This window comes from Vombatus ursinus, unplaced genomic scaffold (genome assembly GCF_900497805.2).
Source record: "Vombatus ursinus unplaced genomic scaffold, bare-nosed wombat genome assembly UNPS02014861.1, whole genome shotgun sequence".
NCBI classification, from domain to species: domain Eukaryota; kingdom Metazoa; phylum Chordata; class Mammalia; order Diprotodontia; family Vombatidae; genus Vombatus; species Vombatus ursinus.
This window is the reverse complement of record NW_020954639.1, coordinates 7,240,580-7,252,960: the sequence shown is the minus strand read 5'-3', so window position 1 is coordinate 7,252,960 and position 12,381 is coordinate 7,240,580. Positions and strand designations below refer to the sequence as shown.

The window sequence follows — 12,381 nt, the reverse complement described above, 5'->3', positions numbered from 1 at the left end:
ATTTCCTCATATTTGGAATTCTTTGCTCCTTTAACCCACCTTCTAGCTTCTCTGACAAGTCCCAGCTAAAATTACACCTTCTACAAGAAGTCTTTTTCCGATTTTCCCTTAGTTTGTTAGTGCTTTCCTCGTGGGATTGCAAGAAATTTATCTGGTAGATACTTGTTTGTGCATAGCTGTTTGCATATTGAGCTCCTTGGGATAGGGACTATCTTTTGCCTTTCTATCTCCAGTGTTTTGTATGCCACTGTCCCTGGCATACTGTAAGATTTAATGCTTGTTTCCTGAATGCCTGTTTAGAGATGAATGACGAAAAAAAAAGATGTAACTTTTTTCCCCCTCAAGACCAGAGACCCCCAGGAATCTATCCACGGACACTAAGAACCCGCCGCCTTAGACTGCGGGCACTTTACCTATACCCATTTCCATTCCCTCAGGGACAAATGCCTTTTACTGGCAGCCTCCCCCTAAAAGCACGCCCGAGAATTCGGCTGACCAGCCCCAAGGGCGCCCCAGCCTCTCCCGGGCCCGGGGGGGTGTCCGGGGCTGAGACCTCCGGCAGTGGCCGGCGGAGCCGCCGCAGCCCCGGGGTGGAGACAAGAGGTAAGGTCAAGGCCACTCTAAGGTCACGGAACAAACACAGCGGCCTGAGCCCCGGGAAGGGCGAGAACCCGCAGGGCTCGAGTCTTGTCAAGAGGGCGTTTATGACGGCGAGGAAGCGAAGGGAGGACGCGCGGCGCTCGACCCGGCGGTCACAGCAGGCAGGAAACCTACGCCGGCCGGTCACCGACGGCCTCCCTCCTCCCGCCGCTCCTGCCCCGGAAGCCGGCAGGGCTCTCCCTCGGCGGAGGAGCGCCTCTCTTCAGGTTTCCACGCCCGGACAACGGTCAAGAGATCGCAAAGAGTCCCCATGGGCGGCTATGGGTAGAGGAGACCGAGCACTCGAGCCCGGCGGGCGGGGAAGGGTGGGGGTTGGGGCGGGCCAGCGGAGTTGAGCGTGTTTGCAACCAATTGGCATTCCGAGCGCAGCGCGCGCCGCGGTTGGTTCCGGTTCCACTTCCCCACTCTGCCCTCCCATCCCGCCCCTCCCCTCAGGCCCCGCCCCTCAGTCAGGCTCCCTTCTTTTCCCCCACCCCCTTCACCCTACGGGTCAGCCCCTCCCCCCGCCCCCTTCCAGCTCGTTCCATTTAATTGTTGAATTGTCAGCGCCGCCCGCCCGCTCGCGGCCGAAAGGGGGCGGAGTTAGAGCTTTGAACTTTTCCGCTGCGTGTGCCGGAGGGAGGTAAGGAGGGAGTGGGGGAGGGGAGGGCTGGGTGCGAGGAGGCCGCTCGAGCCGGCCGCAGCATCGGAGCTACATTTCGTCCCCCGGTCCCCGGCGAAGAGGCCGTCGTCGCATCCGAGCTGACGTGGGGGGTTACGTGGAGTCGCCGCAGCTGCTGCAGTCGGCGGGGTTGCTGGGCGGCGGCGCCGGCGCCGCTCAGGGGCTTCGGGTCTCCGTCTCCACCTCCTCCCGCCCGTAATCAGTGACGAGGCCCGCTACGTAAATCCCTTCGCGGCGGGTAAGTAGTGCGTCTGCCCCACGACCTAGAGAGCCGGGAGCCGCCGACGTTGGAGCGGGAGGAGCAGGAGCCGGAGGAGGAGGAGCGGACCCGGGGCTGCGCTGCGCGGTCCTGCCGGGGGGTGGGGAGCAGGAGGAAGGGAGGAGGGTGAAGTGGAGGGGGCGGGGGACGGGCCGCGCCGCGGAGCCTGCCCGCTCTCTCCTCTCTCTCCTCTCTCCTCGCCCGCCGGTCTGCCTGCCTCCCTCCGGGCCGCGCCGGAGGAAGCGGACCCCGGCTAACCGGGGGGGCGGGCGGCCGGCCGGCCCCAACCGCGCATTCTCTCCCGTTCTCGGGCCCCGCCGCCGGGGCAGCGCCCCCTCCGGCTCCCCGCGGACCGAGGCTCCTGGATGTTCCTCCACCCACCTCCCGCGGGCACGAAGACCCGGGCCCTGCGCCTCCCGCTCGCCTCTCCTCCCGGACTGACCGCGGCCCCGCGCTGCCCGGTCTGGACTCTGCAACTCGGACGGACGCGATCAGTAGCCTCGGCCCCTCGCCCACTCCCCGCCGGCCGCCTGCGTGCCTTGGAGCCTGACCTGCTGGACTTGGCGGAGCCCGGAGCCGCGGGGCTGGTGGTCGAGTGCCGGGTGTAGGAGGCCGGGACCCGGCGGACTGCCCGGTGACCTCGGCCCCGCGGGCGTCGGCCTTAATGCCCAAATAAGAGACGTCGCGGGCCGCCTCCTTCCGAAATGAAGGATCGCCCCCGAGGAAGCCGCCCGGTGTAACGGACCGAGGGCAGGGGTTAAGACGGCCGCGCAAGCATTGGCCGATGGAGCTACCTTTTCCAACACTCAGTTTCTTAATCTGTAAAATGGGCACAATGCAGCACTTAACCTTAAAGGGTTGTCAGAGTACTCAGACCCTAACAGCTTTTTGGAGCTCCACTACCATGGTAGTTGGGCCTTATACTTTCTATGACCAGTTAGGTCCTAAAAACTTTTATCGTAAATGACATTTCTATAAAGGTAATTTAATCCCTTTTCAAGAAGATATGAAGAGGCTGTTTAGTTAATTAGTGGCTTGTGAAGGATAAATAAAACCTATGAAGGTTGATTTCTTAGGTGGTTAATTTTTACTGCTTGTGTGGACATTTAGAGGGTATTTAGTGATCAGTTACTAGTTGAGATGTGGGCAAGCATGTCTCAAACATTCCTTCTATTTTTGCTTGATCCCTAAATTTGAAATCTGTTTAGAAATAATGTAGTTTAGCAAAATTTAATGTCAGTTACTTTGTTAAATGCTAAAGCTAAGGAGAGAGTTGTGTTAAAAGTAGAAATAGGTTTCCAAAAAATTGCTGAATGTTTGGCTTTGTGGCCAGCTGGAGTGATGTCAGGATTTCTTAGCATTTCTAAGCAAATCTTTTAACATAGCAAAACTAAAGTTTATTTTTTTCCGTTTACACTTACTCGTTGGGATGGAATGGTGGTGTTTCCCTCCTTTTTTTAATGATCCAAGGTAGAAAATGATCCAGCATGAAAAAATGTATTAGAATTAAACGTTCTATAGTGCATTTTGTTACTAATTCTTATCCTGTTTTATTGAAGCAACTATCTCAACCTTTATCCTTTGATATTATTGAAACTTAATTCCCCAGAGAACAAAGAATAATTGTAAACTGTGCTCAGTTTGAAAGAGATTATTCCAGTTAATGTGGGATGAGATGATATTAACGTTGCAAATCTTAAGACAGTATGTATCAGTGACCTAGATTCAGTTGCTAATGTATGCTTTAATATCTTGTCATCTCCCCCTCCCCCCAAACCCCAGTTTTCCTTTCCAACCTTATTGAACACTTAAGTGTGTTACCTTAAGTGCTTATTTTGACTCATGGCCACTTAGAACACTTGTTAATTTTTCTTTTCATTTTTGATCTAACAATTCTCTTCCATCATGATCTGCCAAGCATTTGTATTTGATGCCTGCAGAAATGGGCAGAGTGATTTTTAACCATATCACAAAACAAGTTTTTTCTATTAAATGCTGTAATAAAAACACTTGAAAATGCTCGGAAAAATGCATTATTGGCACGCTTAAAACAAGACATTTTTCGCAAAACAGCCTGTTTTGGGCTTGATGGTGTTGTGTATTAGTATAAATACTATACTAATATAAATAAATATAAATAATATAAATAAATATAAATGAATATTTAAAGACAGAGTGGCTTGTGCAGTTATTCTGCTGGAATATCAGAAGATATTCTCAAGGGTCTGACTTTTTTTAAGTACTATCAACATTGTTAATTTTTGAATATTTACACCTGCACCTACTTTGTATATATAGTATAATGTGATTTCCATTGGTATTTTTTTTAGCTCAGTTTTGTGAGTATTAAGATTGTAACTACTCTGTACTTATTCACATATATATTTGTATATATGTTTACTGTTTAATTGTTATAAGTTCAGGAGCAATTTTTTTTATTTTAAAAATTAAAAATTTTAAATTTGGTATTGTTACTGTGGGGCCTATGAATTTTTGACTTGTCATTTTTGAAAGTCATTAATGACTTTCTAGAGTTTCTTTCTAGAATTTCTAGGCAGTAGATTAAGTCATAGTTACCTTGGGAGAGTTATTACATAAATATTAATAAAATAAATGAAAACTTAGAATTGTGACCTTTCCTAGAACAGCATACAATAGATTTTTTTTTTCAGGTTTTAAAATATCCTACAGTACTATTTCATACATGTCATGTGATTGACTCACAAAAGTTTTAATGGGGACTGCTGAGATTATGATGTCTCTGAGACAACTCCTACAAAGAGGAAGGTGAGATTAGACTAGAAAGATTTATCAAAGGAATTTGCCAAGGTAAAATACTGTCTTGGGAGTTACTGATTTCTTGCTATTTTGATGTCAGACCAGTTGAGAAGTAGGAAAGATTTATTTCATGTTTTGATAAAAGTTTATGCCTGCTTACACAGTGGAATTGGGGGGACTAATACTTGAGTATAATGAAAGTTTTAATGAGGTTTTTTGGGTCTTTTTGTACTGTTTGTGGACCTTTTCATGGTCTCTTACCAGAGAGAAAAGTAACCAGGAAAGTGATATGTTTGAGTGGTTTTATAAGTGATATTCAGTTCTGACATTTTAATGTGTATGTGCCCATTTTTAAAAAATAAACTGATTTTATTAACCATATTTATAGTGAATTATTTTAGTATTTGTTAAGCTATAAAAATGGCATGGTTTCTGTTAGAAATTATTCTAAATATGTCCAAATCTTTCAGTTGTATTTTATTTCTTTACATACCATTGATAATTTGTATGCTAACCTTTCCTAGGAAAAAACTTCCAAGTGGGAAAGTCCAACACTAAATAAGATGGGAAATTTCTAGTTCTGGTTCTCTTTGCTGGCTTGAATTGTGGGGGAAAAAAAGCCATGTATTCAACACAGTTGGAAAAAAACATGATACACTTGTGCTATATATGAAATTTTGTGCTTTTGCTCTAGTTAAAGCCAACCAAAAGCTTATTGTTTCTGCAAAGTGATTTAATGTACACCCTGGAATCCTTAAGCCAAAGCTACTGGCTGCTCAAATATATTTACTGTTAGTGGACAGGAATAACATGAATAAATAAGGTACACAGAAAATTTCTCAAGCTTTATTCTAGTTAGCTTCAGCCTTCCTCATCTCACTGTTTTCCAGTATAGTTAAAAATTTTATTGTAGGCAGTAGAGGTTCATCTGAACAGTTATATACAGAACAATTTTTTGTAACTCATTCTTTTAAATACAATAAGAGAAATTAATACATAAGAATTCTGTGAATTCTCTTAAAACAAACACTTATTCAAGCTCTCCCTTTACCCTTTCCCAAATAAATTATTTTCTTGTGCCTCTGAGTTCCACTTTCTTTTAATTATCACATTTAGGTGCTCATAAGCGAGATAACAGACAAAAGGCAGGAGTCAGGTAGAAAAGACCTTTCCGACTAGGGTCTGGATAATCTTAAACAGTCATTTTTGACTCCAGTCACCAAAATTACGTTTGTATAAATATTAATGTTGACTAGTCTATAATAAAGGAATTAGTTGGAATGATATAAAATCTCCCCTTACACTCATCACTCTGTGCTTTTAATTATGATTTGGATTCAGAATATTAACTTCATTACAAAGTGTGTTCAGGAACTGATTTCTATGCAAAATTGTGATACTTAAATGATTTTTTGAAAACCTGATTAATCTTAAACTTGGATCTCCTATTAACACACAGCTCTTAACCTTGGTTGCTATATTTTTCCTTCTCTTATTCCAAAAGCTCACCAATCTTTTGTCTCTGGGACTGTCAGGTGGCCGTTCTAAACATTCTATTCAGTCCTTGTAGATCTGGGATTGTTTTTTTAATGCTTCTGAATTCTTAGAGCCCTACTTATCTCCTCCCCCTATTCACATCTTTCCTCCCTAGGTCCTTAAAATGACACTTGTCTGTGACTCATCTGCTTGGTTCCTATTAGTTTATGGATTCTTCTCATTTCTTTAACTTGGTCTTTTTGGGTATTAGTTTGTCTTTTGTATCTTAATTTGACTTGTTTTTGTCTGTAAGAACTGTGTTCTCTTGTACTGTATATCTTGATAACCAAAAATTTTGCCGTTATTTGTTTTGTTTTCTCCTTTCAGAAGGAAAAATATGGTCTGTTCCACTTGAAGTATTGTTGTTTTCTCTCTGAAGTGTATTCAGTACTTCTGTCTGAAGTATATTCAATGTTCAGAAAATTCATGCTGCCTAAAATGTTTAATGATCACAACTCAGATATACCTTGTAGTGCCCCAAATTACCTATGTTTATCTTTTGGCAGAGGAAAGATAAAGTGGAACCTTTCAACAGTTTAACTTTGAAAAGTATAAAGTTGTTACCACTTTCTCCAGGAAAAGGGTCAGGCATACTTTGCCTTTGTGGAGGATGAGGTCAGAGAGGGGGTAGAAGGAGATAACTAATGGAAGCTGTCTGTTTCAATATCTGTGATACAAGTCATTCCAGGAAGAAGTAAAAGTAAACAATTTAATTTTATGATGCCTTCATAATGACTTGTAATTGTACAAATACCTAAAAGGCACCAAGTTAAGAGTGCCTGAAACACAAAGAATAAGTGAATGGAAGCTCAAAATAAATTTGTGAAAATTAGTCTTAGTGGTTGCATGGTAAAATCATGTCTCCTTGTCTCATTAGATCTTTAACTTTTCAAGGAAAGTTCAGAATTTCAAAACAATGTAGTTTCTAAGTAGATTTTCAGATTACTTGATTGGGTTTTTTTTAATTGTCCAAGAATCCTCATGTCACACAGTATCTGACTTTACTACTCTGAGTAGAATTCAGATAAAACCAAAATGATTCAGCTCTCCATCAGGATAATTGGAGGTTGCCTCCAAGTGATTGAATGGCTCAGCATATAAGGCTCTCAACTGAGTAATAGAGCAAATTTTAATCATGATCAAAAGAAAGTTTGTTCTATTTGTTCATGTGAAACATGACGTTTGCCCTCCACCCCCATGCTCCCAACCTCAAGGTGTTCAATTAATTTTTTAATGTGAAAGGCTGAGTAGTCTGTAGTGGAAAGGTCTCAGGAACTGGACTGGGAAACCTGGGTTCAAATCCCAGCTCAAGCACTTATTAGCTGTGTGCCCATGGACAATTTTAATTTCTTTGAGCTTCAGTTTCCTCATCAATAAAATGAGGATAATACTTAAACTGTCTACCTCATTCAGTTGTGAGGAAAGTGCTTTATAAGCCTTAAAGCATTAGAAACGAGTGATTATCATATACAATTCTTGATGAGATAAATTATTTAATAATACCTTTTTTTTATGTTATAAAGGAACTATTTCTGTCCTTCAGTTTTAAAAATTATTATTTGTGCTTCTGTCCCCAGCCCAAAAACCTGTAAGAACATTCTTTTTAAAAGAAAGGCATTGGGATGTTAACACAGGAGAAAATGAGAACAACTTCCTATCACTTCCTCACTTTTGTTATCTTTCAGTTTTCCTCATCTACCCTTCTGACTCTTTTTTTCTTTATCCCTCTAAGATTACAGTGACTAATAGAAAAATAAAATGGGAGAGGAAAAAATTCCCTCATCTTTATAGCTGGAAAAATATCTTCATTTTACTGTAGGTGTCCATCTTTTTCTGTGATGTCATCATTGTTAATGTTGCCTATCTTGGATTAGAAGCTCTTAATGAACAATGCACAGGTCATTAAGAATACGTGTACATTATGTTTTTCTAAAGGGACTGATAACAGTGACAGAGAACAAAAACTTGAAGATACTGGTAATATTAATCTGCTCTTACTATACTGTTCAACAGTGTTACGAGTTACCAATAAATTCTATTAACTCTGGATTTCCAGCTTCTTCTGGTCATCAAAGTAGTCCAAAGTATAGGTGAGAAATTTAAATTGAGGGGTCATAATGCAATTTGAGATTAAAATACACATACATTCTGCCTTTTACTCCAACCCTTTCTCCTCTAGCCTCTGTCTAGTTTATCATCAGGACCTAATGATGCAAATTCCTAAATGCCAGTTCTAGTTTTCTTAAAACTGTGTATTTAATGTATTGCATTGGCAATAGGAAAAAAAAAACAGCTTTGCTAGGGCTGGTTTTTGCTATTTTGATTTGGTTACCTGTGCTTTGTCACCTTTATGGTGTGAAAATATGCCCTAACTAATACAAAAAAAGTGAACCCTCCCCATTTATAAAACTTAATAGTGTAGTTTCCTATTAAAGGAGACAGTTAATCTTTAGACTCTCCCTCCCTCCTTGATGAATAGCATGAATTGTATAATGAATTTGGGCAATGTAAACGGATGGACAGTTTGCATAATTTAGCCCTAAACTTAGAAATACTTTTTTTTTTTATCATCTGGAGACGTAGCTGTGCCAGAGTCAATCATGAAAGACGATAAAAAACTGTTTTCTATTCTTTCATTTTCACGTTTTTGCCTGCTTAAGGGACTTTCAAAGGAAGGGGTGTGTTTTCTTATGAGAGCATTCCAAGCTAAAATTATTGAGGATGGCTTAGATTTAAGAAGGGATTTCTAGGAAAATTAAGATACTTCTTAAATGAGAAAATTTGAATAAAATCATGTCTTCTCTGAACAGTGTTATTTAAGATTTATCTTCAGCCTTGATTTTGTGATTTAGTTGTTTTTCAGTTGTGTCAAACTCTGTGATCCTTTTTTGGGGGGGATTTCTTGGTAGACATCCTGTACTGGTTTGCTGTTTCCTTCTCCCCCTCATTTTGCAGACGAAGAACTGAGGCAAACAGCATTAAGTGACTTGCCCAGGGCCAGACAGTGAGTAAGTATCTGAGGCTGAACAAGAGGGTTAACCTCTCTGGCCCCCAGTTTGCTCATCTGTAAAATGGGGGTAATAATAGAACCCACTTCATGGGGTTGTTGTGAAGATCAGATTAGATATCATGTAAAGCATTTTGCAAACCTTAAACTGCTATATAAAATGCTAATGTTCATTAAAATTCGGTCAGTCATTTTTCCTTTCTGTAAATTCTTTACAGTTTTTTATGTATTCTATATCAGTTATAAACAGCTGAATATTTTTTTCAGGCAGTCTTAAAGTCACTTAAAAATAAAGGAAACTTCATATGGCAGGCAGCGTTATATAATGCAAAGATGTCTGGATTTGGAATCCAAGGACTTGGATTCCCAGGTTCAGGTCCCATCTTGGGCAAATCATCTGATCTCTTGGTCCTCAGTTTTTTTATCTGTGGTGAGGAGGTTGGATGAGATTACCTTTAGGTTTCTTTCTAACTCTAAATTTATAGTTCTGCATAAAGCATGTCTTTTGGACAAATGTAATTTATGTCAAAGATAAATCGTTTCTAAAATAATATTTTAAGGTAAGTATTATAGAAGCCATTCTATGCTGCCCTTGTTTTTCAATGAAAGCATCCAAATTGTATATCCATATTTCAGAAAAAAACTTTATGAATTGTGGTCATTTTATGTTTTAAATTGTTCTTGACTGTTTGTCTAGATGAGGGGTTCCCAAACTGGGGTATAAAAAACTTATCAAGGGAATAGTTTTTATTTCTGAAAAATTAATCTTTTACTTTGTTTTTCACGTGTGCAATGGTAAACTTGGAAGGCATTGAGGACTATGGGACCAGAAAAAGGGTAGGAACCCTGGATCTTTTGAAATAGAACTATTCATCATTACACATAATGAAACTACTTAAATTTAGGACTTGAAGTAATTTACAAATGACCAGAGAAATGATAGAGTATGTATTTTTTTTTTCTCCTTCATTTCTGGAACATTTACCTTAATGCAGCCTATACTCAATTTTTTTCTTTTTAAAGAGATCTCATTTGTCGGGTGCAACCTATATTAGGGGATGATTGGAATGCTATAAATTACTTTTCAAAAATGAAATATATTAGTTTCCAGAAATGACTTTATGTTGAAACAATGAACATAGATAAAAATATTTTTATCCTGTAGAACTTCATCAATGTTTAGAGTCTTCTTCAGAACTAAGGTTTCAGTGTAGAACAGGGAATATGGTTTGTATAATCATACTGGTTTATTTTTCATGAGTATTTTGAATAATAGGTAATTCCCTAGTGTATAGAAAAGATGTGTATGTTTTATTTACTTTGAAGGGTAGAGTTCTATATAGAAGTATCACTTTTTTCCCCTGTAGACAACATTAAAAGAGATATATGATAGAGATATATTACCATCTAAATATCACTGTGTCTCTCTCTAAAGTAGCTGTAGTAATAGTTGTTTGATGCCTGCAATGAAAGAATAGACTAAGTATTTTTTAAGTGCAAAATTAATATCTGTTCCCTAGGTTAGACATTGTTTAAAAGCAAATCTTTGTTTAAAGAATATTACTTAAAGGGACAGCTAAGTGGTGCAGTGGATAGAACACCAGTGCTGGAGTCAGAAGGACCTGATTTCAAATGTGGCCTCAGATACTTCCTGGGGCAAGTCACTTTACCCCAATTGCCTCCAAAATAAAAAAGAATATTGCTTATATATAATTGTAATGAAAAATTAGCTGTTGTGCCAAAGAAAATGGATTTACATACTGGTGGTGAGTTGAATTTCTACCTGGATTCTTTAGGATCAGACTTAGTGTAAAAGTTAAATAAAAGCTGAGAAAAATGTTGAGCATCAAAATAACTACATTTCACCAGGGAAACACTTTTTTTCCTCCAAGGGAGGATTTTGAGAATAACTTTGGGGGGAAGCTGGTCTCTCTTTTCCTTGAGGTTTCTGTTATCATCTGTTAACCCCTGTGGTTGTAGTTGACTCAAAGATAGCACCTTATGTGTTAATTTGACTGACAAGTGCTTAGCACAGTTGGTTGATAAGAAACTTTTTGTGTCTTTTCCCAAGGGCAGGGACTATGTTTGTATTTGTGTTTGTATCCCTAGGGCTTAACACAGTACCTGGCACATAGTAAGCACATAGGACAACTGTGTAAGACAGCCCTTGTCCTCAGGAAGCTTATAATTATTTTGGGAAGGACAAAAACCATCAAATAGTGACGTAAGAAAGCACCATTAATTGTCAAAATGAGTAGTCCAAAGGTATTTCCTTTTCTTATTCTGTGATAGTTAGCATCCCTGTTTAATAATGGGTGGCAGTGTCATCATCACCTATTATTCTCACTACAGCATGGTGTGACTGCATCCATCATTCCTTTGTCAGCCTTAAAGATAGATAAATTTTGCCAGTTTCATTGTTGGTGAACATGAACATCTTGGTGGTATGACATTAGCAATTTGGCAGTAAGAAAAGGGGAACTAATGAAGGTAATATTGGTTCTCAGCTGTTTTCCCACTGATTTCACAGGCAAAAACAATTCTGTCCTTTAGCATTAGAATTAATAAGACATCCCCAGGTAGGCTTGCATGTCCAAGTGCCGATTCTCTTTTCCTGAATTTGTTGTCCTAGTCATGCACTTGTACATATAAAGATGTCCACATGTAATTTTAAAAGGCAGTCCTTTAGAAATTTGGGATTAATGGCATTTTGTTTTATAACTAAATTGGTTAAAACAACCTTCCTTTAGGTTGAAAGATGTCTTTAAACCTTTCACAAAATATATAATGTGTGTGGAGCACTACTAGGCAGAGTGTGAGAGAGATAGTAAGTATAGATGAGACTTGGAAGTTGAGTGGGGTTCCATTGTCAGCAAAATTGGAGCTTCATAGAATTTTAATCAAGTATTGTTGGCTCTTGGACTAAGGTGTTGTTAATACATATATTTGATATTGATAAGGGACAACTAAGAATAGAACTGAGGACAATGAATATCACACTTTTTATATTTCAGACAGTAACTTTTAAGCTTTATTCTGTAATTTTAGAAGTCCATTGATATGGTAAAAACTTCATTGTGACACATAAAACAGAAAATTAAGTTTTTAAAAAGCAGATTGAATAATTAGAATTTTTACCTTGCTGCTTTTATCTTATGTCATTTTAATTGTATGAAAATTAGAATTATCTCCTTCCTGCTCTTATTTTGACAACAAAGTCTTAAATTTGTTTTGATGGAAAATTTGTAATATCCCAAATTCAAAAGTATAATTTTACTGCAGGATAAATAGAAGAAGAAAGCTGGGAAGGAGCAAAGCATTGTTTACAAATGTCTTAATAATGAGCAAATGTGGCAGGAAAAAATATACTAAGACAAGTAGAAGGTAGGTAAATTTATGTTTATCTGGTTTTTTAAAAAGTTTTACTTTGAAAAAGTTAAAGTTAGAATGACAGACAAATAGAAGTTATTTGCTCTCTTC

General features: G+C 39.5%; 1 protein-coding gene across 13 annotated transcripts in view; it reads left to right on the top strand.

Moving 5' to 3' along the window:
* The first annotated feature begins 1,178 nt into the window (after positions 1-1,178).
* The window catches only part of CREM (cAMP responsive element modulator), a 73,370-nt gene continuing 62,167 nt past the window's right edge, over positions 1,179-12,381 (top strand). For 10 of the 13 annotated variants that reach the window (XM_027841586.1, XM_027841581.1, XM_027841583.1 and 7 more), the window contains exons 1-2: positions 1,456-1,559; positions 12,184-12,285. In XM_027841586.1, the coding sequence (XP_027697387.1) occupies positions 12,242-12,285 (44 nt within the window). In that variant the 5' untranslated portion in view covers positions 1,456-1,559; positions 12,184-12,241. Of the gene's footprint in view, positions 1,283-1,455; positions 1,560-12,183; positions 12,286-12,381 lie in introns of those variants that run through there. The other 3 variants (XM_027841575.1, XM_027841579.1, XM_027841578.1) reach the window with 3 other exon arrangements.